General features: G+C 44.1%; 1 protein-coding gene across 5 annotated transcripts in view; it reads left to right on the top strand.

Moving 5' to 3' along the window:
• Positions 1–23,344, top strand: part of Lypd6b (LY6/PLAUR domain containing 6B) — a 161,733-nt gene extending 138,389 nt beyond the window's left edge. For all 5 annotated transcript variants that reach the window (XM_075985261.1, XM_075985262.1, XM_075985264.1 and 2 more), the window contains 4 exons: positions 13,656–13,807; positions 14,640–14,738; positions 20,220–20,350; positions 21,885–23,344. In XM_075985261.1, coding sequence (XP_075841376.1) covers positions 13,678–13,807; positions 14,640–14,738; positions 20,220–20,350; positions 21,885–22,049 — 525 coding nt within the window. In that variant the 5' untranslated portion in view covers positions 13,656–13,677 and the 3' untranslated portion in view covers positions 22,050–23,344. The remainder of the gene's footprint in view (positions 1–13,655; positions 13,808–14,639; positions 14,739–20,219; positions 20,351–21,884) is intronic.
• Positions 23,345–26,014: the final 2,670 nt, after the last annotated feature.

Here is a 26,014-nt window from a genome sequence, read left to right as displayed (position 1 = left end):
AGGATGCACTCTCCTCAAGCTTCCAACATCTCCCAACTCTCCATCAAGGTGTGAGTTCATCAATAGACCAGTCCAGTGGTGGGGACAGACCCCTCCACTTTGGGTTCAGTCACTTCCCCAAAGTTCGATCACTGAACATTGTTATATTGGAGACCTTCATTGCATAAGCCATTTGTGGACACTTAAGATCCAAACAAAAACAGACACTTTGGAAGAAGGTTCTTAATTTAAGAGAGAAACCCAATGTCAAGAGGAAAATCCAGTGTTAGTTTATAAAATAGAATATCTTAGGAAGGAAACTGTAGAGCATAAGACAACTCAATAGATGTTTCAGTAGTTCATGGATTGGTTACATTCAGATAGACATGTTTCCATGCAGGTATGTATAAGCACATATACATATCTGTATATGTGTAATGCAATGAGAAGGAGCACCTCTGGGTGTATGCGGCTTCATGAGCTTCATTGCTATGTTAATAGCTGTCTGTGCTCATTTTCCTAATGTCTTTTGTCTGATGTTGCTCACCTCATTATGCTTATTCCATAGTACACTTCAAGATGGTCGGGGTTAGGAATCACTAAGTTTTGTTGAGGTTGTAATATCTGAATGAGGTTATAAAATACTCAACTCCATTTATCTTCTGATAAGAACCCAGTGGTGTTTTCAGTTTCTTATTGATTGATTTGCTGCATTAGCCACATGTTGATCCCTCACAGACTGAGAGAGCATAGTTCTTCCCCGTTACTGGTAACGAGACTTCAGGCACTACTGCGTTTCCTATGATTGCTCTGCTACAGCAAAGGGCAGTGGTGTCCAGAGTTGGTCTCTTCCTGCTGTCTAGAGACTGGATTCAAGATTCATTGGCGTTCTGGCAGGAGCCAGACTACACAATTGACTGCTGTTATTTCAGAAAGTTAACAAGGAGCCATTCACAACGGCCCAGGAAGCCCTCAGCAGATGTACTGGACTGTAGAGTTATCTGCAGAGAAGAGCTATTTCCATATAACTCAGGCCTAGAGGATAAGGACAAATGGTTATTAGCCTCTAAGAAGTGCTAGGTGTGGCATGCCCCCTGGTAGGCAGTGACAGATATAGTGGCACAAGGGAAGTAGTCATGGGGATCGATCCCCAGCCAGGCTTTCCGACCACCTTGCAATCTGTAAGCTGGTGCTGTTGGCCAAGCCAGCCAAACCTGAGCCATTGAGAAAGGAACTCTGAATGGCCTATGCTTGCCTTCCTAGCGCAGATGGGATGGAGGGAGATGGAGGGTGGTGGTCTTGAGGAAAGAGTAAACGAAGTCATTTCCTCTTCTTCACCAGATGGAGCCAGCTGAGGAAGATCACATTGCTAAAGTGTGTTTAAGGGAAGGGAATGTGTGCACTGAACCACAGAAGGCGTTAGTTGCTGAAACTAGAGTTCTCATGGCCTCCAAATGGGAAACTGATTGAGTGAAAGCTTGCTCACTTTGATAAATTATCACAATGGAAATGAAAATTCTGTTTGTAGAAAAGAAAAGATATTTTTAATTGGCAATGCCTTGCCTTTTATGTCTGTAAATCTCGTAGAGAGCTTAAAATCCATTTCCAAGCAAGGATTAGAACTTGTTCTGCCTAGTTCTGAGAAAGGATAGTAGTACAGATTTTTGTTTGGTTGGTTTTGGTTTTTTTTGGGGGGGTGTGTGCGTGTGTGTATTCATATGCTTAAGTACATGCATGTTGGCGTTTATGCATGTGCTCAAATATCTTCCTCAGTCATTCTCCATCATAGTTTTTTGAGGCAGCATCTCTTATTGAACCTGGAGCTCACTGATTGGTCTAGGCTGGTTGTCTAGCAACCTTCACCAGTCCTTGTCTCAGATCCTTTTCTAAGAACCATGGCTAGAGATGCACTTCACTGTTCCCAGCTTTTACCTGAGTGCTGAGGATCAGAACTCGGGTCCTCATACATATCCAGCAAGGAATTTACCCACTAAGTCATCTCCAAAACCTCCAAGGAGGTCAGCCTTGTATCTTACAAACAAGCTTCATGATTTTCTTAGCTAGAAACCATCCTGCAGGCTAGAGCAGATATGAAGGTTTTGTGAATGAGAAATATTTGAACTGGACCTTCCAAGCAGGATGGACTGTGTGATATACATTTAAAGTAATAAAATGATATGTAAGAACGCTTACGGCTTTGTGAATCAAAGGCTTCAAGAGCTCCTGCATGTTTGGTGTGTGTCAAGACTTTCCTTGGGGAGATACAATACGCATGTCTACTGCCCACAACAGACCCAAGTACAGATACTATCAAATTCCAGTTTGGTGAACCGGTGAGTTTTATTGTGGTACTTACAAGAATTTGGTGAGGGATTACTTATAGGTACAGAAATGACTCAGAGACAGCTGCATCACCAAAGCCCACCCTTGCAGGGGTGATAGCTCACGAAAGCTGGGAATCAGGAGCTCACTACACAGCCTGCAGGCACTCAACAGGTTGGAAAGTGTCCTGTCCAGGTAGCTCAGACGGCCTAAGCCCCTTTAAAGTGTCCTGTCCAGGTAGCTCAGATGGCCTAAGCCCCTTTAAAGTAGTTCAGCTGGTTTCTGCTCCTTTGGGGCTGCCTGTTAGGTCTCTGCTTTTTCAGGGCAGCTTGGCTTGTCTGAGAGCAATTCTTAAGCAGTCTTTATTTTGACTTGTAGGGAGGGCGGGATCTAGTGAATCTGATCAGTTTCAGGGACTTCCTGAATGTACACTGAGTTGTTTACTTCCTTTCTTAAGGAGTTTCCTTGGGAGATGAAATGTTTCAATCCAAGGACATCTGTTCCATCTGCTGGTTTTTAGAGGTTTTAAATCATGATTTCATATATCTCCAGATAATCATAGAATTTGAGAATTGAAAGCATACATATTGAATTTGAGTCTTTTCAGCTTTTGAAAATCAATACTGATATTGGCCAGTATGACAATCCATCATGGGAGAATAATTCTCTACATTTAGCGAATTTAAGTTGGCGTTGTGACATCACTTTAGCTTTTATTTCCCTTTAATTTTCTAAACTCTATAAAATGCATGTGTGATATTTCTATTTTACTGATAGGGAAACTGAGTTTCATGGCAATTGAGTGAGAGGGAATAGAGGCAAAAGTCAGAATTTCTGCCCAGGAAGAAATTGGTCTCCAAAGGCCAATTTCTCCCCATTATATCAGGCAGCATCTTCGCTTGACTTTACCTTTGTGGGACTGCGAGCCACATTACCAGCCATTAAATATCATTTTTCATGTTGCAATTAAAACGCCATTTAATGCACATAATTTTTCAGTTTCCTCTGGGAATACAAAATTATGCACATATATATCTTTATATATGTACATTTCCTTCTGCTCCAAGTGGTAATAGTGACGATTTATAATGCTAGTGACACACTGTAACTTTGCTATATATGCAAGATACAGAAATTTTTTCCTTAGGACTACTTTTATAAGCTTGTCAGCTTCCAGAGAGTTCTTTGAAGAATCTGTTCTGGGTTTTGTGACTATGCAAAAGTCAGCACAATCTTCTTTTTGCCATAGTGTGCAGTTTATCGTTGGTTTTTAAACACCCTCCTGTTTCAAAATGATCTCTGCAGATTCGTTGTTTGCTTCTACCGTTTATTTTTAGATGGAGAGCTGAGAATAAAATTGAGCTAGTAGGAGCTTCATAAACAATGGGCGGTAACATAATGCCCCAGGACAGTGAAAAAAATAGGAAACAGGACAGTGTGTAGTACCAGTTGGGTTCTCTTCATGGGCAACTATGGGTGATGTAAGCCATGAGATTATTGGTCACTGGTGGGTGCTGTAAGCCATGAGATTATTGGTCACTGGTGGGTGCTGTAAACTGTGAGATTACTGGTGCACTGGTTACATTTTTGTCAGATTGACACAAGCCAGGGTCATCTGGGAAAAGAGACCCTCAATTGAAAAAAGAATGCTTCCATTAGATTGGCCTGTAGCCTGTGGGACATTTTCTGGATTAATAATTGATGTGGGAGGCCCCAGCCCACTGTGAGTGGTGCCACCTCCGGACAGGTGGTCCTGGGTGGTATCAACATGCAACAGCAATCCATGAGGAACAAGCCAGTAGGCAGTGTTCCTCTGCTTCAGTTCCTGCCTCTAGGTTTCTGTATTGTTTGAGTTCCTGCCTTGGCTTCTCTCAGTGATGGACTGTCATTTGGAAGTAGAAGACGTACAAAACTCTTTCCTCCCCACGTTCATGGTACTTAGAGCAGCAACAGAAAAGCCAACTAGGACTCCCAGAATTCAGTCTCATAAACGGAGTTGTATGTATGCTTTTTGTTAGCGTGGCTTCAGCCATTGAGTCATCCCATATAAAATACATGTATACATTTATACACACACACACAGACAAATGTGTCCAAATGAACTTATCACCTCTGATTTCTGCTTTACCACATTCTATCATGTTAGAATATATTCAGGAGAATTAAAGTAAGAAATTCACGTGTATGAGCACATTACTTTTATGCTCATGTTTATGTCATCTGAGCCAAAGCAAACCGTTCTATACCTTACACATGGAATAATTGAGAATGCTTACTTTCCCCCTTGGCAACACACACAGCTTCACTCAACAAATGGAGAGTAATGGATCTTTAGCCAGCTGTCAGGCATTTCAACTTGGGGTTCTTTTAAGAGAGCTTTGTTTGGTTATTAAAGGAAATATGTTCAGTACAATAAGCATGGATGTGGACCATAAAAGCCATGCGTTCTCTGCCCACCCTGTGTTTCTGTTCAGTTTGCATCCATGCAGTTCTGCCGACGGTACTCAGTTACAGCATGCTATGACCTGTTTGCCTGCAGCACCCTGTAAGACTGTTATCCACTTCAGTCTCTTCCTCAAGTTTAAAGACACGTCTGTTTGGGCTCAGTGGTTAAGAACATTGACTGCTCTTCCAGAGGTCTTGAGTTCAATTCCCAATGACCCTGTGGTGGCTCACAACCATCTACAGTCGAATCCTATAGCCTCTTCTGGGATAAAGGTGTATATGCAGATAGATCACTCTTATACATAAAATAAAAAAATGTACATAAAATAAAAAAGACATGCATCTTCCATGAAGAAAAGAGCTCTTGTATTTGTCTACCTGAGAGCAAAAGAATATGAACTGAATTACCTTTCAGTATTATGCCTTAGCCCTTTTAAAAATTTAATTTATTCATTTATTTATTTTTAATATAAGCAGGAGGGTCTCACCAGGTAGTCCTGACTAGGCTTGAACTCACTTTGTAGGCCAGACTGGCCTGGAACTTAAAGAGACTCACCTGGGTCTGCCTCCAAGTAGTGAGATTAAAAGTGACCACCACACCTGGCTGTTGGCTTTTTGGTTTTTAAAACAAATGATCGAATGACAGCTGCATCTGGCGCCCATCAAATTAGATTTTAGACGTTATCCCATGTCACTCGGTGCCCTCTACTACGGCAGCTCTCAAGGCGTGTTAATTTATTTAAACATTGGACAGTTTAAACACTGAGAGAGATGACTAACGTGTTCTACTGTGTCTCGCTCACCTCCTAAGAAACACAGAGCAAAGGGGGAAACACAGCAGAGGAAGAATGCTGTTCATGGAAGGAAATCCACCTTTTCTGGGCTCCTTTCTATCCTCTCCTCCAGCGTAGGTTTTTATTCAGTACGTAAAAAGCATTAGTATGTAAATGATTTGGCATGAACTTCTTAAAAATCATTTACAGAGGTGAACTGCTAAGCGCTCTTCCACCTATGTGAAGGAGAGTCTCATATTTAGTCAACACATTTGTGCTAGATTCTGCTATAGATCAGATCACAGAAGTCCTTCAGTAGCCTGTGTGTAAGTCTTGATCCCCAGGCCACTGCTCTAGGGACAGATTGTAAGGTAAATCGTAGCTGGGTATACACTTTTAGTCCCAGCACTCTGGAGGAAGAGGTAGGAGGATCCCTGTGCATCTGAGGCCACCTGGATCCTCATAGAGAATTCCAGGCCCGCAGAGTGATTGTCTCAAAACAACCAACAAAAACAGCACAGAGAAAGACGAGGTGGGCAGGACTATTGGAAGGTTTTTAGGCCACGGTGGGGGTGGGGGAAGGGGGAATGGTCTCTAAGGGGATAGTAGGGCCTCAGCCCCTTGTTTTTTCTCTCTTCTTCTTTCTGGCCATGAGGCGAGCAGTTGAGGGGTGCTGTGTCCCCCAGTCACATTGTGCTGCCTCTCCACAAGCTGCAGACAACGAGCCAGATCATCACAGGATGAAACTTTCATTCACGTCAAAGTGAACTTATTTTCCCTTGGAGTTGGTTACTGGGGATCCTTGCTGTGGTCACAAAGCTGACTAATGGAGCTTCCTACCATTGGTCCGTGTCAGTGAAACCTGATAAATCAGTCTGGATCCATTAAAGGAAACCTCCTTGCTATTATTAACCAGATGAGCTTTTAAGTCTTGTCCGTGTGTTTTGCTTTTTACCATCTTCCTCTTCCTGTATCATGAAAGCCTCTGAAAGCACATAAAATCCTATCTTTGACAAAACTGCCGTTGAAAAACTACATCCTGAAAGCATCGTTTAGCATGTTCTCGAAACTCGAATCACCGTTTAAAATTAGGAAGAATCCGAGTTTCATACTTATTGGCCCTGTATTACCTCACAATTAGATTGAAATCGCTTTGCGTAATGAAATTCTTTTAACATTAGCACCGGTTTAGGCATTGCCATTGACCTGGTTCCGTGCAACAGATAAGGAATTACGTCTTTTGAATCACAGAATGTTCAGTTTATGCATAGAAGTGAGGTGTCACCAGTGAGGTTATCCTTTGTTTGATGAAAATTCTTTTTGTTTGTATTTTTGTTGTTGTTGTTGTTGTTTAATTCTTCAAGGCCGAGTTTCTCCGTGTAGCCCTAGCTGTCCTGGAATTTGCTGTGAAGACCAGGCTAGTCTCAAACACAGAAATTGCCTGCCTTTGCCTCCCAAGTGCTGGGATTAAAGGTGTGTACCATCACTGCCCAGATCTTTGTATTTTTTAAAGTGGTATATGAGAATCTAGGCTATTATGACAATGCCATATTACAGCTCCGAGACTTTAGGCATGACTGGAATTCTTCATTAGTATACCTCCATCAGTATCATATGTTACTCAAGGTGGAAGGCGTGTTGGGACACAGTTTTTCACCTTCCCGCTTGAGTTGCATTAGGAAGAACTTCTGAATCCTCTTAAGAAATGAGTTCACAGACCCCAATGTTGTCCCGCCTGCTCCAGATAATATGATGTTTGCACAAGTATATCTTTGGATCTGATCTTTAGTCTGTGATGATGTGCAGAGGAAGGGGAGGGAGGGAGTAGAGGGTGAATTTGGCGCTTAAGATTCTTGAGGTTAAATAGAAGGTAGTTTTTATATATTAATAATCACCCTGACGTCATACCACAGCCTGAGTTAGCAGCGCAAGTCTGAGCCTACTTTCCTTATTGCCAAAGGGGACACTACTTCATAGCTCTGGGTTGTCTGATTACTAACAATAGAGCTGGAGTTTTAATCTGGGAGTTTCTGAAGCCATTGTTTTTCTTCCCCTCAAAGAATATTGTCAGCCATATCCTCCGTGGCTCATGCTGCCACTGGTTTATGGGAACTTTAGGGTTTGCTCCTTCTTACTTGCTTTTTTAAACTAAGTGCTCAGAAGAATCTTGCTGTAAGGGTGTGACTTCAAATTATGAACTCTGAAGATGTGGAGAAGCTGAAACCCTCCACAAATATCATGTCTCAGAGAGAGCAAACCGCCCCACATAATAGAAACTGAAGCCCTGGGAATTGGCTCCAAAGCCCAGGAGGGCTCAGGACCTAGCCTTCAACTCCGCTAGAAGGAGGCCGGTAGACTGTACATCCTCTGGCACGCTTCCAGAATTTAAGAAAACCCTGAGCATCTCTCTTCACCAGCTTGGTTTCCCAGCCAGAAGCAACTCGTACCCCACTCTAACTGTGGATAGTGACGTTTTCTTCTGGCAAGCTTCCCCTTTCCAGAGGGGCATTTTCACCTCTTCCGTTCCTTTCCAGTAAAATTTCAGCACTCATTTTGAATTTCCACTTTGCCTTCAATCCTTTTTTTTTTTTTTTTTTACAAGCGAAGCCAGGCTTATTAAGATTGTCATTAGGGTACCTGCCCGCAGAGTAAGTGGTGCTTGCAGGGAGGTGCAAGCCCGAGTGTTGATGGGCATGTTGGACTTAGAAGGGCTGCTTCCCTTCAATTATCCCTGTTCGTTTATTTCATTAGCAGTTGAAGGTACTTTGTGCTTGCTGACTCATAGTTTAGGAACTGTGTAAGAAATGCAGTGTTCACTGCCCGGCTTTGGTCTCTTGGGTTTCTGTTCGGAGTCCATCCTTTAACAGCTCCAGACACCCTGCCGGTTCTTCACTGCGCTTACCTTTGTTTTACTGGCTCTAGGAGCTCCATCTAGGTCACAGGTAATGAGGCTGGTTCTATTCCAAAATGTGTTTAGTGAGTATGTGTTGTGTGCTGAGCATACAATTGAGGGATATTAAAATAAAAAAAATGTAGATCTTTTACCGCCTCAAAAGATGCTGTGATAGGCTGCTTCCTGAGACCCCCACCAGCTCTGCAGAAGTACCGACTGTGTGATTACGAGGACTGGGGCCTGGGAAGTTGTTCTGCTTCTGAACTACAGGCCCTTTCGTAAATCAAGTCTTTTATTCTGGGCAGGTATGGGCCAGTCTGAGGAGTGGGGGTTCCTTCACTTCAAATCTGGCTACCTGCCATTCTCTGGAATGCCTGAGAGCTGCTTCCTGAGTCTCTACAAATATGCCTGAAAGAAGTCTCTCCCCTCGCCTGGCAAAGAGGCCGTTTGCATTCTGGAGCAAAGAAGGGACTCAAAGCACAGGGAAGGCCGGCACCACACACATGGCGTTTCTGTCCAAGCCTGTCTCTGGAAAACATGGACGAAAGCAGTAAGCTCTCTTGGAGAAAGATGTGTTGAGCTTCCGTTGAGTGTAAGGGTGGTAGACTCACATCCATGGGGCACAGTGGAGCTTTTGTTTTCGTGTCAGAATAAAGAACATTCTCACAGGAAGCCAAGTCATCGACAGCTATATTCTGAAGCAGTAAACAGCAATTTTTCACCATTACGTGGCTCTCGGAACCCTCTGAGCTCCTCCACCCAGGGAAATATCTACACATACAGTTTTACCAGTCACTGTAGGAACCCCCTGGGTTACCCTTCCTCCTCCATGGTGAAGTAACCGTAGTCTGTGTGACGGCCAGGGAAAGAATAGCCTGGGTTCCTGGAGTACATGCTGTAGATTCCACCTCCTCCGTGGAACAAGAGACAGGCATTCCTGTCACCTTGGTTGTGACAGAGACTGAGGGGAGTGTGCCTGCTCAGCAAGGTCTTCACAGCGGTGTTTTAGTCCTGTGCAGTGATTCTCAAGGTCTACCAACTCCACGACACTCTATTTAACCATTTTCCTGTTCATTGCCCTAATGCGACCTGCTTGTAAAAAACAACAGTCTTGGAAATGCAAACCTGTACACTGAAGAAGACAGAGTGAGGCGTTGCTTAGGAGACAGTGGATGGTAATACATTATAAAGCCTGGTCAGGAGCTAGAAGGCGCCTTTATTTCATTCATTCCTCATTTGAGAGGCAAACCTTTTCAGTCTTGGAGACTGTTGCCGGAATAAGGCTGGGCTGCTTCGTTTTGAAGTGGAAATGAAAATACGTTCTGACTGCACAGACACAACACCATGGAACTCAAACCCTTCCTTTTGCCTTTCGCTAATAGTCAGATGGTACCACGTGGAAAACTTTGAGGGGCTATTCGGTCAGTGGTGGTATGCCTGTGAGTCTCAGTTTCCCCAGTTGCACAATGGTAATGACCCAGTTTCTGCAGCACTCTTTTTGAGCATGGAGAATCCAAAAAACAAGTCTTGTGCTTAGATTTGTGTAGGTATGGGGGGTACATAGACATCTACAGGTATGCTTGTGCTTGTGAAAGTCAGAAGTCAAGGTCGCTTCTACCTTACCTATAATAGTGTCTTTTATTGAGCCTGGATGTCACTGATGACCATTTAGCTCCAGGGATCCCCTTGTCTCCACCTTCCCATGCTGAAATTATAGACACCCGCTGCTCTGTCTGCCTTTTTACACGGATGCTAGCGACCACACTCATCAAGCATTTATCGACCGAGCCGTCTCCATTCATTAGTTTGAACTCTCTGGTGGACATGAATTCCGCCTTCCTCTGCCTTCACCATCACTTGCATCCCTTTCATTCCAGGAGCAGCAAACAAAGCTAGGGCTTTGGGACCAATGTCTCTACAGACACAAAACATTTGTGTTGTCTATTTTTCAACTTCTTGATTTTCCTGGCTCCAAATCTTTATGGTAAGTGCTTACAAGACGTAGTTTCATCCACGACCTGACTGTCTGTCCACTCCCCAGCCAGTATACTGCGTGCTCCAGGTACACTTGATACTACCCTTTTTAGTGTGTGTATATGTGTGTATGTGTGTGTGTGTGCGTGCATGGACGTATGTGAGCTGTGTGCATGGATGCTCATGCCTGTGTGTGCATGCAGGAGCTAGAGGAGGAAATTAGATGCCCTACTGTTACTATCCTTCATTCCTTGTTCAGTGAGATCCCAGGAGCCAGACCGACAGCCAGCACGCCCCATCAACCCTCCTGTCTCCACTTACACAGCGCTGGGGTTCTAGGCATGCAAGGGGTGTACCTGGTACTTTTGTGGTGGGCCTGTCTTTTTGTATGTGTCTGAACTCAGGCCCTCGTGCTTCTGCAGAAAGTGCACTTATCCACTGAGCCAGACCCGTTTTCTACAATTTCCTCTGTAGGCTCAGGAGGCTTTTTGTTTTAGCTCTTGTTTCTTCTCATGTAATTCAGTTGTTCAAATATCACTTATTCAGAGAGGTGTGTACAGACTGTCACATTGATACAGACCCCTCCCTTCCTACCAAGTTATCACCCTATTGTTTCACCTTTGGCACTTACAACTGGCTCAAATAATGGACCCCTCTGCTTTGTGTTGCCTTCTCCCTCCAACATGCAGTTTTCATGAGAGGAAAAGGCATCGGTGGGGAGTCAATAAGAACAATGCATGCGCCGGAGTAGGTGTCAACAATGACATGCTGAATGAATGAAAAAGCTGGGAATTTGTTCTCAGAAATAAATGCTTGCAAGAATTAGTCAAAATCCAGGTACACGATTAACTAAATAGATCAAATGATGTATGTCCTTTAGCCAACTCTACTCCCATAGCTTTACAAGGCAGCCTTACTGCTCCCATTTCACAGGCACCAAACTGTGCTATAGAGAGGTTAATGAGCTTGACCCAGGCATCACAAGGGGTGGGTCTAAAAACAGATATTTGAATCAGTGATCTTTACCATCCAATAGAAAGCATTAGATGAATATGGAACTGTAGCTCAGCACGCAGTTTCAGCCTTATAGGCATGAGGCTGTGGAAACCTCACTTCCAAGCAGTAATTGCTATGGTTGTTTTACAGAGAGGGAAGCTGGAATTGGGAATCTTCAATAACATGTCTAAGGTTCCATAGCTGCTCAGTGATGAAGGGGGATTGAAGTGTAGACAATGTGAGTCTGAAATTCGTGTTCTTAGGAACCTTGCCTGTCTTACAAAAGCAATGTGGTTTGCTGTTACAGCGCAAGCTTTCTGAGGTTTGCGGGGAGGGGATGAGAACTCAGCTCCCCATTTTAAAGAGTCTCTCTTGGAATATTGGGTTCTATCCTTTGGCTGCAGATTCATTGTAACTTTGGGATGGACCACTTTATATGTGTGAATAGGAAAAGCAGAATTGTATTTCCATATAACCACCTGATTTGATAATGTCCGTTTCTTCAGGAAGCCCATAAGAAACGTGGAAACATGACCGCTAGAATTTCAATCTTGGTTACTAAAGTGAACTAGAAAAATGTATTTAATATTTCTGGGTCTATGTGCTGATGTAAACAAAACAAAATCTATAAAGTTTATCCCTATTATATTCTTAGAAATGTCATAACAGTGTGCTTTATTTCACTAGCTACACCCTTAGCATTTCGGTCTTGCCTTCACAAAGGTCCTCTGTATGGAAGGCAAGACTTTATCTGACAGTCAGTTCAGTACCCCTGCTTACATGTTACTTACGTGCAAAAATCACAAGAGAAGAAGAAAAATCCTGGAATCCGCACACTATTGCTGCGACTTCAGAAAGAGTTAATGTAAAGAACCATGTGTATATGTGGATATCAAGAGTTAATGCAAAGGACCACGTGGAAATGCAGATATCAAGAGTTAATGTGAATGAACACGTGGATATGCGAATATCAAGAGTTAATGCAAAGGACCGTGTGGTTATGTGGATGTCAAGAGTTAATGTGAAGGACCACGTGGGTGTGTGGCTATCAAGCCATTTTTTTTCCTTTGAAAAGTTTCCTGAGTCACTGAGACCGGTTGATTCAGCAAGAAGAAAATGAGTCTGGCCAATTCTATTGAACTCCAGCATTTCCACAGAACTCTTATTATGTGTGCTTCATTCCGTGCTATGTGATTCTATCTGAACCTGTATTTGACGCTCACAATTATCCCCATGTGTGGGTAGGGTGGGTATTATTAAGCCGTTTTACAGGTGAGGAAATTGAGGTTAATAGAGTTTAAGGAGCTCGCCCAAGGTCAAGAAGCTAATAAACAGCAGAGCCAGCACCCGAACCCGTAGACTCCACGCCGCATGTTGTCTTCTGTAGCCCACACTCCCCTTTCCCTGGCCAGACAGCCTGTCCGTGATGAGACTGCACTTTTAACTACCATCCCCCCACCCTGGCTGGCTTCCCAGGGTAGAACCTGTGGGTTCTAGGGGGCCCCAAAATATCATGTCCTTTACTCAGCACTGTGTACCTATCTACCATTCCATCAAGTTTCGGTCCCATCTGCTCAAAGTTATGAACACAGTCAACAGTGATTGCGGACCAAGGGCATCATTAGATCGTTCCCAGTATTCATCTGGGGCTGTTTCCTCTGGAGCATTCTGGTGGTTTGTCCTTGCACCCAGTGCAACAGGTGCTGGTGGAGCAGGCACCTCAAGTGCCTTCTCTTTCCTTCTCTTCTCTGCCTGTGTGAGCTTCGGGATCAGCAGAGATTTGAGTCCTGACTTATTGAGCTTGGCTCAGTGTTTGCACCATTGACTTTACATTTATGGTTCCTCCCAGGGTTTGATGGGGTTGAAAAATTGATCAAGTGCCTTTGTTTACTCAGGGAAAGGATTTTCAGCAAGAAGTGGTTTAGTGACTTCAGGTAAATAAACCAGCAACCAGGCTTGATTGAAAAAAAAAATTGCAGAATTCAACACAGCATCAACGAGGTAGCCCCAGACACAGAAGGAACCTGGTGTAGGCAGGCCAGTGCTAGATGCTTGTGTGCGTGGAAAGGGAGACTCACCAGATGTCCAATTGAAATTCAATCAGCCAATTGATGGCAATGATTGCTTAATTTTATTCTGAATAATATTTGTGGTACTGACCAATTTCAACAAGTTGAATAACTGAGCTTTCGAAGCAGAAGCAGATGTATAAGATTCTTTTACATCGATGTATAAGAAACAAGTGAACTGACCCCGTCTGTGTTTTATGGCAGACATTTGAGTTGGGCCTGCCCAATGCGGGAGGTCAGAATGCTGCTCCTCTGCCACGTGCTAGCTGTGACCATCCTTCAGATCTTGATCTTCTCAGAAAACTGGGTTTTTGCCAAGAACATTAACTTCTACAACGTGAGGCCCCCTCTTGACCGTAAGTACGGGTTATGGTTCTCATGTCGCTAGTGTGAGAGCACTGTCTCTAATCGTGGCTTAGCGGAGGAAGTCCAGAGATCTTTGTTGACTTCATCAGAGAAGATTAACAGCTATGAAAAGTTTCTGCAGAAGCGATACACCTGCTCTTTCAAATGGCCATTAACATTACTTGAGAACTCGTCGGAAAGTTTGAAATTGGGAAGAGAGTGGGACCTGAGTCTTCATTACTGTTATTCACAATTGATGGTGCACAAGAGTTTTGCCACTAAAAGTAGTCACATAGGAACCAGAGGGGGAGATGCGGAGCATGTTTTTCTTTTCCTTTCTCCTCTGCTCTTTTAAAATGCTTTTCTGGTGCTGGTGAGGCACAGCTGGGGTGGCAGCTGTCTTCATCCTAGCCTTACACAGGTGTATGTCATGACCATTCTTCACTCTGCACTTCCTGTACTATTCATGATGTTACTTCCTCTCTCTCTCTCTCTCTCTCTCTCTCTCTCTCTCTCTCTCTGTATCTCAAATGCCATTATCATCCTTGCCCATTCTCTCAATCGCTCTTTCAGAAGATAAATTGTAATAGAACCACACCATGGATCTTTCAAAGTAGCCTGTGGAGCCATTTTCATTTGTCTGTAACGGAAGACTGCAGTGCTTACTAGAAGGGAACAAATGAAGCAAGCACACATCAGGTGGATAGATCCAGCTTTCGGGACACACACATTCCCAAGAGGATGTCTTGTTTGTTTTGTCTCATCTAACAAAGTTGCTAATTTTGTGCTATCTATGGTGTTTGAAGATGTCGCCTTCTGACCTTCCTTCCTTTTTCTTTAAAGCCACACCATTTCCAAACAGCTTCAAGTGTTTTACCTGTGAGAATGCAGGGGATAATTATAATTGCAATCGCTGGGCGGAAGACAAATGGTGTCCACAGGGTGAGTACACAAGCTTGGAAGACGCTTCTGGATTTTCTGGGTCCTCACTTTCTTTAGGTTTCTCCCTTAGCTGGAAGAGACAGCTTACCATACCGACAGCCCAATGGCTCATTGGCATTCTGTAGGGGTCCTGGGTTTTTTGGGAAAGACTATCCAGACAACAGAGCATCCAGAGAGAACCTGGAAACGGCTGACGCAGCCTCAGCATGTAGCTGTTTGCATCACGAGGAAAAATTTCCTAAAAGGTATTTAGCAAGAAGACAGAAACCACAATGTTGACTAAAGCATTCAGATAATTCCAGAAATGTCTGATACTTGATGATACCTTAGAAACGTCATACTTACTGGCTTAAAGCAAAGAAAGGTTTCTGTACTCCTCTCTGGAGATTCACAGATGCTTGGGAAGCTCATTCACGCCCCCATCAAACATCTGACTGTCTTTGGTAGTTTGCTGACACATCCCTCGTGCCCAGTCTGCTGCCTGGCTCCTAATATGCACTCAGTAAACACTTGCTGACAGATGCTACTGGGTAGCCATGGGAAATCTTCTCTGAATATACATTAAAACAGAGACGTGAGTGGCCAAGACAAGGAAACCAGATGGAGAGCTGCAGGAATAGTGTGCCTGGAAGGAACATCTCAAATGTAAAGGCTTCCAGACTCAATAGTTGGTGTGGCCTCTGCAGTAACAGATTGGTCAGGGTGGCACTGTGAGAGATGAAGAAACAATCAGAGAGGCACCCACGTTCAAAGACGTGCAGATGTTTCTTTGTCTGATAGAGCGTGGAGGTAGGGACATGTGGTTCTGGTTGTGATCTGCAACATCGCTCTGGCTGCTGTGTGGAGAATGTGGAGACCAGAGTCAAAGCGTGCATCAAGTAGGGACGGGGCTGTCGTCACTTTTGCTTAGACGGTCCCTGAGGAGGACCTGAGGAGTTGTGAGGGACCTGAGTGTTTTCACACAGAGGTGGAAGTAAAACAGATAGAATACACTCACAGGAGTGTGGAACTGAGAGGATATATTGAGACTGGACTGTTCTGACTTTCAGGTTTTCAGAGGCAATGGCCTAAGAAAGACAAGTAGAGAAACAGACTTCCAAAATCAGAAATTGCTGGTTTGGGTTTGTTACCATGAATCTTTCTATACTACATTATTTATAATAGTAGAATGGCCTAATTTTATCCAGATATAAAAAACCTGTGGGACCGCCTCCCCTTCCCCCCCAAAAAAAACCCTACTGGCTACATTACTGAGAATCATTACTAAGTGAAATGTGTGCACCTGTGACTTCTGTCTTAGTCAGGGTTTGTATTGCTGTGGTGAGACGCCACGCGCATGGCAACTCTTGCGAAGGAAAACATTTAATAGGGGTGGCTGACAGTTTCATCCATTGTCGTCACGGTGGGACATGGCAGTGTGCAGGCAGACATAGTGCTGGAGAGTTCTACATCTTGATCCGTGGTAGCAGAAAGAGTCTGTCCACACTGAGCATAGCTTGAGCAAAGGAGACCTAAAAGCCCACCTTCACAGTGGCATACTTACTCCAACAAAGCCACACCTCCTAATAGTGCCACTCCCTTTAGGGCCATTTTCTTTCAAACCACCACATTCCACTCTTGGCTCCCAAAGGTTTGTAGCCATAACATAATGTAGAAATACTTTCAATCCATCTTCAAAAGTCCCCATAGTCTCTAACAATCTTACATTTATTTAAAAGTCTAAAGTTCAAAGCCTCTTCTGAGATTCATGCAGTCTCTTAACTGTAATCCCTATAAAATCAAAAGCAGATCACATACTTTCAACATACACATTGGATATACATTATCACTCCAAAACACAGGGAAGGGAACACAGTGGGGAAATACGAGACCAAAGGAAGACCAAAAACCAGCTGGGCAAGCTCCAAACTCTACATCTCCATGTCTGATGTCAAAATGCTCTTCAGATCTCTAGCTCCTTTTAGCTTCGTTGACTCTAACACACATCTTTCTCTTGGGCTGGATCCTCTTCCTATTGGCGGCTTTCCTTGGAAGGTATCTCATGGCCCTGGCATCTTGGGGTCTCCAAGGCAACCCAGGCTTCACCTTCCCAGCTTCATGTAATGCCCTCTCTAGGCCTCCCTTCAGGGACACTGTGACACATGTATGGCCTCAGCATCTTTCCTTAGTCATGGAGGAAGCTTCCATAACACCTCTCTTCTATCTTTGATTCTAAAGCTAGCACCATGTGGCCTAAACTGCCAACAAGTTCTGCTGCTTGCTGGGGCTGGAACATGCCCCCCTCATTCAATTACATCTTCACCAGCTTTCTGTTTTCAATGGTTTCCTTCACTGCCTAAGCTTGGTTGTTCTAAAAATCTATAGACCAGACTGGCCTTAAACTCAGAGATCTGCCTGCCTCTGCCTCTGGAATGTTGGGATTAAAGGTGTATACCATCACACCCAGCTCTAAGATTTTTTTTTTAAATTCCTATTCACAAGTTGGAAGTTTAGCTGGGTAGGATCTTGCCCTGAGATCACAACTCCCTTTATTCCATTTCTTACTGTGTTTATTCCCTTGAACACAGGGTTTAGCTCCATTCCACTTCCTGGTGCCCCTTTTCTTCTCAAATTGTACGTTTTGTATTCTCTTTGCTCAGATTGCTTCTTTTTATTATTAATTTTCATTAGAGATAACATTAATAGCCACAAAATAGAGTCTATAGTAGGCTGTTTTGAGATTTCCTTAGCCAATGCCATTAATCCTAAACTCTTTACTTTAGCCTCAGGCAGACTTTTCAGACAGGGGCAAAAAGCAGCCACATTCTTCACTAAAATATCACAAGAACAATATCTAGGTGACATACTAAAATTCTTCTTCTCTGAAACCTCTTGAACTACTTCATCAAATCACACTTAGCTCCACTGTCTTCCAGTGGCCTGTTAAGCAGAACTTAAAGTGTTCATCTGCTTTTCGAATACATAGTCTCAAGGTCCATATTTCTTCAAACAAAAGTATGGTCTTACCTATCACAGCAATACCCTACTCCTGGTACCAACTTCTGCCTTAGGATTTTTATTGCTGTAAAGAGACACCAGGACCATGACAACTCTTTTTTTTTTAAGTAGACTTAGTAGTTTATTTTTTTTTAATATTCTTGTTTTTTTTATTGATAAAAGGACAATAAAGAAAGAAAAAAACAAATTTCCACCTCCTCCCAGCCTCCCATTTCCCTCCCCCTCCTCCCTCTCTTCTCCCCCTCCTCCCACTCTTCTCCCCCTCCTCCCACCCCTCTCCCCTTCCCCCCACTCCTTTCCCCCTCCCTCTCCAGTCCAAAGAGCAGTCAGGGTTCCCTGTCCTGTGGTAAGTCCTAGGTCCTCCCCCCTCCGTCCATATCTAGGAAGGTGAACATCCAAACTGGCTAGGCTCTTTAAAATTGCCACAGCATCCATCTGGTCAAGGTTTATCATTGCCGCTTTTCTAGAAGAATCAGTTACTAGAATCTTCTTTTCTTTTTAGTTTCCACATGGCTACTGGGAACTTAACCCAGCTCTCCCCAAGTAGCAACAAGGGCTGAGTCATCTTTCCAGCCCTAATAGCATCTCTTTTGAACCGCAGATAATGAAAAAGGAGACCTTAACTTCCCATCCTCTAACAGTGTCCGCTGTAATAAAAATGGCAGCCTGTTGTCTCTGCCAAGCCCACCTGAGAAGCCCACTCTTTCCAGCATGGAATGACCTCACATCCCAGCACAGCATAAGAGCTCCTTTCTGACCATCTGCTATTCAAGTCTCAAAGACGTTAACCATCTGGAATTATGACGGAGGTGTCATTTATTACTTTTCCCTTTGCTGTTATTTGGGAAGTGATAATCGACCAGTCTTACATGACAAGCGTCCTGGGCTATTGTTCTCTGTCCTCTCAGATTTTCTTTCTCTCTATGAAACTCCACTGTGGTTTGTCACTGTTGTCAAAAGGGGGTGTCTATGTAACAGAACATGATAGCACGGTATTTCTTGTGTTATTTACACCAGCTCTTTGTTGACTGCTCAGAAGATGCTTTCATGTGTGTGATGTGTGCAGTGTTCCAGATCAACACAAGCAGCCCCAGCACCCAGCTCTTCTGAGTTTGGAGTTTAAGTGCCTTCTCCAGAATATTTAATGGCTCCTTTTCCTTCAGACTCCAAAAGTCAGCTACTTTTGTCTAATTTAATGTTGAGTGTCCCTAAGGGGTAGCCCATTGTACTGATAAAGACCACAAACCCTTGAAACCTGCCTTGGTTAATCCTACCTTCCTACCTGTATGGCAATGGGCAAGATGGTGCATGCCTTTAATGCCACATTCAGGAGGCAGAGGCAGTAAGATCATCTCTGTGTGAGTTCTAGGTCAGCCTGGTCTATCTAGGGAGCTCCAGGTCAGCCAGGACTATGTAATGAGCTATTGTCTAAAATAACAAAAAGAATGTTCAGGTGGTCTATGGCTTTCCAGAGGTTCACTATAAGAACTGAAAGAATGAACACAAGTTAGAAGGTCACTGACTACCAATCTACAATATGAATGCATTTGCATTGTAAATGCTATTAAAGTTATCAAAATGCCACTGTACATAGTGCATTTTATTAAAAAAATACAATGATCTCAGAGGATCGAACAGGACTTACTTGTGATAGTTCTAAAAACTCCATCTTCTCAATCTTGGTCCATTTCCCCCAGTCAACTGACTATTGGGATCCATGGTGAATAAATTAGCAAGCATTTCCGTGGTCTGTGGTAGCGACGGAGGAAACACGGAGCTCAAACAGAATATCCTGTGATGTTACATGAACTACTTTCTAAAAAGAATTCGGTCATAGAATGGGTGGTTAATGCCGTAAGGCTAACTATGGAAATGAGCCAACTATATAGAGCAGGCGTGAGTGGGGAGCAGGGAGTGAAGGGGAGAGGAAGAGTGGAATACATTGATGAGAGAGTCAGGCATGTTAGAAAGTGTAGAATATGAATAATCAAGATGAGAAAGGGAGGTGACCTGATACATAGCTGGAGACCCATTCATTTCTTAGCCTGTAAGAATCAAATGATGAACAAGGCACCAAGTTCTCAGAACCATTGTTTCAGTGCTCACAGTTCTTGTCTGCATTTAGAGTTCTAGAATGCATGCTTCAGAGCAAGAAAGGGCAGACTAGGGGCATAAATACTCTCATATTTGCTGAGCAGACCCAAGGATTGATGAAACTCTGCACATTTTTTCTCAGCTTCAGCTAATGCCAAAGGAACAGGCCACTCATTTGTATTCATTTCCAAAACACATGTGTACTCCAGGAGTGGATGCCTTTATAGAAACACCGCCTAAAAACTCTAGCATTTACTGCTATTGAATTTCTCACCTAGAAGCCTAAAGATTATCCCGAATTTTAGTCATTTCTGGCATGATGGTTGAGTGCTCTCTTTTGCAAAATGGAAAATAAAATGGCCTTTTGTTGTTGTTGTTAAATTTCCCCAGACACACAGTATTGTTTGACTGTTCATCACTTCACTAGCCACGGAAGAAGTACATCCATCACTAAAAAGTGTGCCTCTAAAAATGAATGCCACTTCGTGGGCTGCCGTCACAGCCGAGACTCGGAACACACGGTAAAGACTGTGTGTGTGTGTGTGTGTGTGTGTGGAGTTACTTCCCCAGGTTTCATGGTGATAGTGGTAAGTTACGCATCATGAGAGAACCAAGGAGTAGCAATGTGTTGGATGCGTGTCCTCTGACAAAGATGCGTGACAGTGCCAATGCGGAGAGCAAACATTCGAAGGTAGTCTGTCTTCAAAAAGAAATGGCATTAAGAATGACTGATGGTTTTCAGGCTACAGAGCCAGACTCGGGCTTCAGAACTTGCATGAGTAGTCAGAAGCCTGCTTTAGAAGCTCAAGAACACGCCATCCTTGAGAGTAAGGTGCACTGGAGTCTAGATGACAGCATGTTCTGTTCCTGGCTAAAATCACCACCACTTCCAGGGTCACTAACTGGTAGAAAGGAGAAAATAGGGATGCCTTTTTCCATTGAAATATTGTCTCCCTCTCCATCTCTGCTCAGTGGAGGAAAAGACTAAGAGAATAAGATAAAGTCTAGATGCATATTGGATCAACCGATCCTTTCATATGCTTACTCTAGTATCTCAAACAAGAATGTGCTCTTATATGCAGAGATCCTAAACTTTTGGAGGAAAAATGACTTGAAAGCTCATGTGTCATGAGATTTTAGAATGTGACATAGCATGAAAGTCAGTGACCCTGACATCCGTGGCTGTGGGCTCTGATCACACAAGGGCTGTATGGGGCAGCAAGGACAAGGCATGCTCGTGAGGCAGGAAGGCAGCATCTTAGACTGACTGAAATAGAACTTCGCGTAGAGGTCCAGGGGTTCAAGAAAGTACCCCAGGCTGGGCGCCAGAGCTCACACCTGTAATCCTGCTACTCTGGAGGCTGATGCAGGAGGATTGTGAGTGTGAGGTCTACCTGGGCCACATAGCAAGATTTGCAAAGGAAAATCAAACCTTTCTGCTAGGTGGACATGATGGGCGGCGGGCTGGACAGCCAATGGAAGATGGCGGTGTTGGGAGTTGCTGCCTTTCTTCTGCCTCATTGGCCTAGAAACCTGGAAGAATGGCCAGTTCATGAGCTCATGGCTTCAGGCCCAGCATGCATTGCTATTACCATCAGAGATTGCTTCCCTTGAAAACGCTCTTAAGAACCTATGGCTTTTTTTTTCATACTGTCACTGCAGTAATAATGGGTCTGGGGTGAAGTGGCAGACGATAGCAAGTCACCATTATTAGTTAACCAGAAACACAAAGAAAGAAAACCAATGGCAAGTCCTGAATGTTCCTAACTTCTCTTTGGTTTCACCGATTTCTAGTAAACCTGTCAGGATATGGCAACTCAGACAGCCTAATTCAGCTTCCCTTCTTCACCTCACTCCTGCTTGGGTTTGACACAGAAACATCCAGAGTTAGGATGAAGCCTCTCAGGATGGTCTTAGCTCAGCCCACTGCAGGGGAAGGTACCCACAGGCCGGGCAGTGCACAGGCTGGACTATCCACTACAGCATCTGTCCTTCTTTCTTTCATTGGTTCCCTCCTTCCTGCTCCTCACTCCCGACCCTTTCCTTCCTCTCCAGGAGTGCAGGTCTTGCTGTGAGGGGATGATCTGCAATGTCGAGTTGCCGACCAACCACACGAACGCGGTCTTCGCCGTCATGCATGCTCAGAGGACATCTGGCGGCGGTGTCCCCACGCCTTACCTCACGGTGCTAGCTTGCCTCTTCATGCTTCCCTTGCTATGATGTAACTGTTCCTAAGAGGGACAGAAACCAGCGTTGTAAAGCACAAAGCAGACTGTGGACCGGTGAACTTGGGAGCGAAGGCCCATCTTTCACTTGATAAAGAGGAGAAATTGGACCCCAAAGTAGAAGGCAGAGGTTTGCTTCACTGAAATGCTCCTGCATGAGGTCACAGCACTGAACATGAAGACTTGGTAGGAGCCAAGAGGACTGCCTAACTTCCAGTGTCTAGGGCCACTGCACTCCGTCACTTCTGTCAGAAGATCCACCAGTATTGTTGATGGTTACAGTAGCCTGATAAACCCTGACCTGACCAGACCTTCATCTAGAAGGACTTTTTAACCTCATGGACTCTCTCAGAGGCTGCTGGATCAGACTCTCTGGCTTCCGTGATTAGCTCAGAGCATCTCCGTGAAATTTCATCCTTCTACCCATGGGAAAGCCATTTCTCTACTGTGTTAACGTCCCATTATTGTAACAACTACCTGAGATGATCTACTTATAAAGATAGATGGTTTGTTTGGGCTTCCGATTTTGGAGATTGCAGTACGTACTGGTTTGAGGCTTGTGTTAGAGAGTGAAAAACCGCTCACTCATAGCAGAGACTTGAGAAGGAGAGAGTATGGGTTGGAGGAATGGGCACTAACTGATCCCCTAGAGAACCCTGGTTTGATCCCCAGCACTCACCTGGCAGCGCATAACTGATAACTGCAGTCCCAGGGGATCCAGTGCCCTCTTCTGGCCTCTGAGTGCTGCATACATGCGGTACACAGATATATTGTGTATGGATACACACTCAATACACAAAAATAAAATTTTCTTTTTAAAAGGGTGAAGGAAGGAAAGAGAGAGAACGGGGATGGGAGAGAAAGCGTGCATGTAGATCTCTACAGTACCCTTCAAAGTCATGTTCCCAATGTCCTAAAACTTCCCACTAGTCCCAACTCCCTACAGGCTCAACCACCTCCTTAATGGTACCAACAGGCTGAGGACCAAAACTTTAACCTTGTCATAGTCAAGAGTTAAAAAATGGTACCCACTAACCACCTGGTCAATGAAAAGGGCAGCGGTGGGGAGGGGGGAATTTCCAGTTGAAATTCTATGAATCTGTTGGCCAGTTATGAGGTGGTTGAGATGGGGTGTAAAACTTTGAATTATCTAGTGTAATGCATGCCATGTGTCTCTTGACAGTGTGGAAGCCTCTGATGAAGGGCACTTACCAATGTCACTTAAGTTGTGTTTCCAGGCACCCTGGGTGACATATGCTGTCTGAAAGAATAAAATTTTATGCCAAAGTGACTTCGTGTTTGCTTATTTGTTTTTTTCTTGGGGGTGAGGGGTGAGGAGAGAGACACTTGGGGAGGCTAAAGACAAAGAGTGCATTGAGACGGTCAGGGATCTTCCCTCACCAAGAGAGATGGATGTCATCGTGTCCACCCTCAGTGTCTGCCTACCGAGACTCACAAGAAACCACAAGAGTTCTTGTCCCAGCCCAGTCACCTGCTCTTCTCTAAATGTCAAGTCCAACAGAAAAGCTCGGGTACAAAATGAAGTGTTTGGTCTCATTGTCCCCTCTGTCCCTTTTATAGCACAGTTTCAGAATGTCAAGTGAACATCTCTTTGCTAGTTTAGGATCCTGATTTCTTTCCCCCCCCCACTTCTGCTTTTACATGTGTTAAACAGGAACCTCTTCCCTCTAACTAAACGTGGACCATTAGAATGGGCGGCTTCTTTAAAAGTTAGTAGTGGTGCTGGCCTTGCTTGGTCTCACCTGTGACATAGGATTGCAGGTCCAATCCGTTCCACCACCTAGCTTCTGCTAATAAAATTTTCTCCCACACAGGAGAGGCTTTTTGACCCCTAAACTATAGGAAGCTAAGACTGATTCAAGAGAAAGCACTCAGTCTGGGAAGTGATTTGCTGGAGATGTCTTTGGCTTCTGCATCACTGGGTTTGTCTTCTCTATTTTGATTTATTGTTCCGTTGTGTCTGTTCTGATGCTGGTTATGGGCTCCTTTTAGACATGGGCTGAGCTGGTCTGTTCTCCCTGATGCTTTGGGAATGTTTCATCTTATATAAGACTTTTCAGTTCCCCATTAAAGAAGGAGTGGGCAGGTACATTATCTCGCCAGCTGTCCCAACCTCGGACTGCCCAGTAAGCATCGGTTTTGAAGTCTGATATGGATTCGCCCTCTTTCCACTCAGCACCTTGAGTTCTTTGAGCCTTCCTCGCTTCTACTTTTTTGTATTAATTATATGTGGCTTCATCTTTAAAAGCATCTTTAGTGTCTTTTTTTTTTATTTTCCAGAGTTCCCCCTTCCCCAGCATTTCTTTTGACTATACAATTGACATATTGTCTAGTCAAATTATAATCACTAGTAGACTGTAATCTTTTTCTGATTTTGTTTTTGGTGTTTAGATTAATAAAAAATCTCATGTGTGTGTGCACACACATACACATACATGTGCGCACGTACTCACATTTGACAGCACATATGTGTCAGAGGGCCGTTTTCAGGAGTTGGTTGTTTCTATCCACCTGTTTTCCAGAGATTGAACTCACACCATTAGGTTTAACCAATGGGCCACCCCACCAGCCCAGCCTTCTATGCCTATGAAGCTGACTCTGTGGTCTCTTCCAATGTACTTTGAAAACTAGAATTCAAAAAGTAAATCAAGTCATTGGAGTCTATCACATGGAATTTTTTTTCCATTTCAAAAAATGTGGAATGGAAGGTATCCAAGGCTTCAGATTAATTTATTTCTAGTGATTAAGAAAATAGGTAATATTTTGATTTCAAAATGTTCCATGGCAACTGGAGAATGAGCCAGAGGGGCTCTGTAGATTTGCTGTTACCAAGGAATCCTGGGTGAGCTATAAAAGAGGGTTGTTTAAAGAAGGAAGCTGTCAAATTCCATGTTAAAGAGCCCTGCGTTCTAGCATAAACTTTAACTCCAACCCATCAGCGAGTTTTTTAAAGAAAACAAAGGGAGCTGGTGTTTGGCAATCACCCTCCCTCCCAGCGCTGTCTAAACTCTTTAAATTCAAATCTGAGTGAGGCTAGCCATCAGAAATTCCAGCCAGTGTGTTCCATGAAGTCTGTGTTCCATCATCCAGTTCAGAAGAAACGGGAGGGCAGAGAGCAGAAAGCATGGACGTGGCCTCGGGAGGCAGATGGTGTCATGGAACTGGAAAGATGCGGTTCACATGTGTGAAACGAGTTTATGCTTAAACCAAATTGTTACTTGTAGATTATCAGCAACCAGAAACATATTATGACCTTTGGATCATGGGCATTTTCTGCCTTATGCTTTGCTGTTTACTGTTCTGCCTATTGGGGTACAAGTCATGCCAGAAGAGGAGGGTCGCCAGGTGGGTAGGCATGGTTAAAGAAGCTAAGGAACAAATGGTTGCTGTATTTGGCAGGTGTCTCAGTTCGGTCCTATGACTTCGTCTGAAACAGTTCAGCCTCTTCACAGCCTTTCCCATGCACTCTGCTTCGCTATAACTCTCCTCGGCCCTCTTCTTCACTGTCTCGCCTGTGTTCCAGGAGACGCTAAGACTGGAAGCTGAGCTGACTCAAGAAGGACATAAAGTATGAGTTAAGCATGGTTTGAGCAGAGAGGAAGAGGACCTCTGCCTAGGCTGTGGAGTTCCAGCACACACACACACATACACACATACACACACACACACACACACACCATCATAGACCACTTAAGCCTCCACAAAAGACCTTTGTAGTTCATGGAAATCAGTTCCGGCTATGAGGCTTGGAAGAACCTAGCGGACACTGGCAAGGCAGGACTGCCGTGTTGAGAATGGTCCGGAGTAGCCTGGGAGGAGGGATAGCACTGGAGAGGCGGTGTGGGGCCCCTTCAGGCAGGTAGATGATGCTAACTCTAGCCATCAGTGGTGGGCCCTGGTAGGCATGGGGTGGGGAGAAGCAGTATGAAGCAGATGGGA

The sequence above is a fragment of the Microtus pennsylvanicus genome, chromosome 9 (assembly GCF_037038515.1).
Source record: "Microtus pennsylvanicus isolate mMicPen1 chromosome 9, mMicPen1.hap1, whole genome shotgun sequence".
In the NCBI taxonomy this organism is placed as follows: Eukaryota; Metazoa; Chordata; class Mammalia; order Rodentia; family Cricetidae; genus Microtus; species Microtus pennsylvanicus.
The sequence above is the reverse complement of the archived record's forward strand: the minus strand, read 5'-3'. Positions and strand labels throughout refer to the sequence as shown.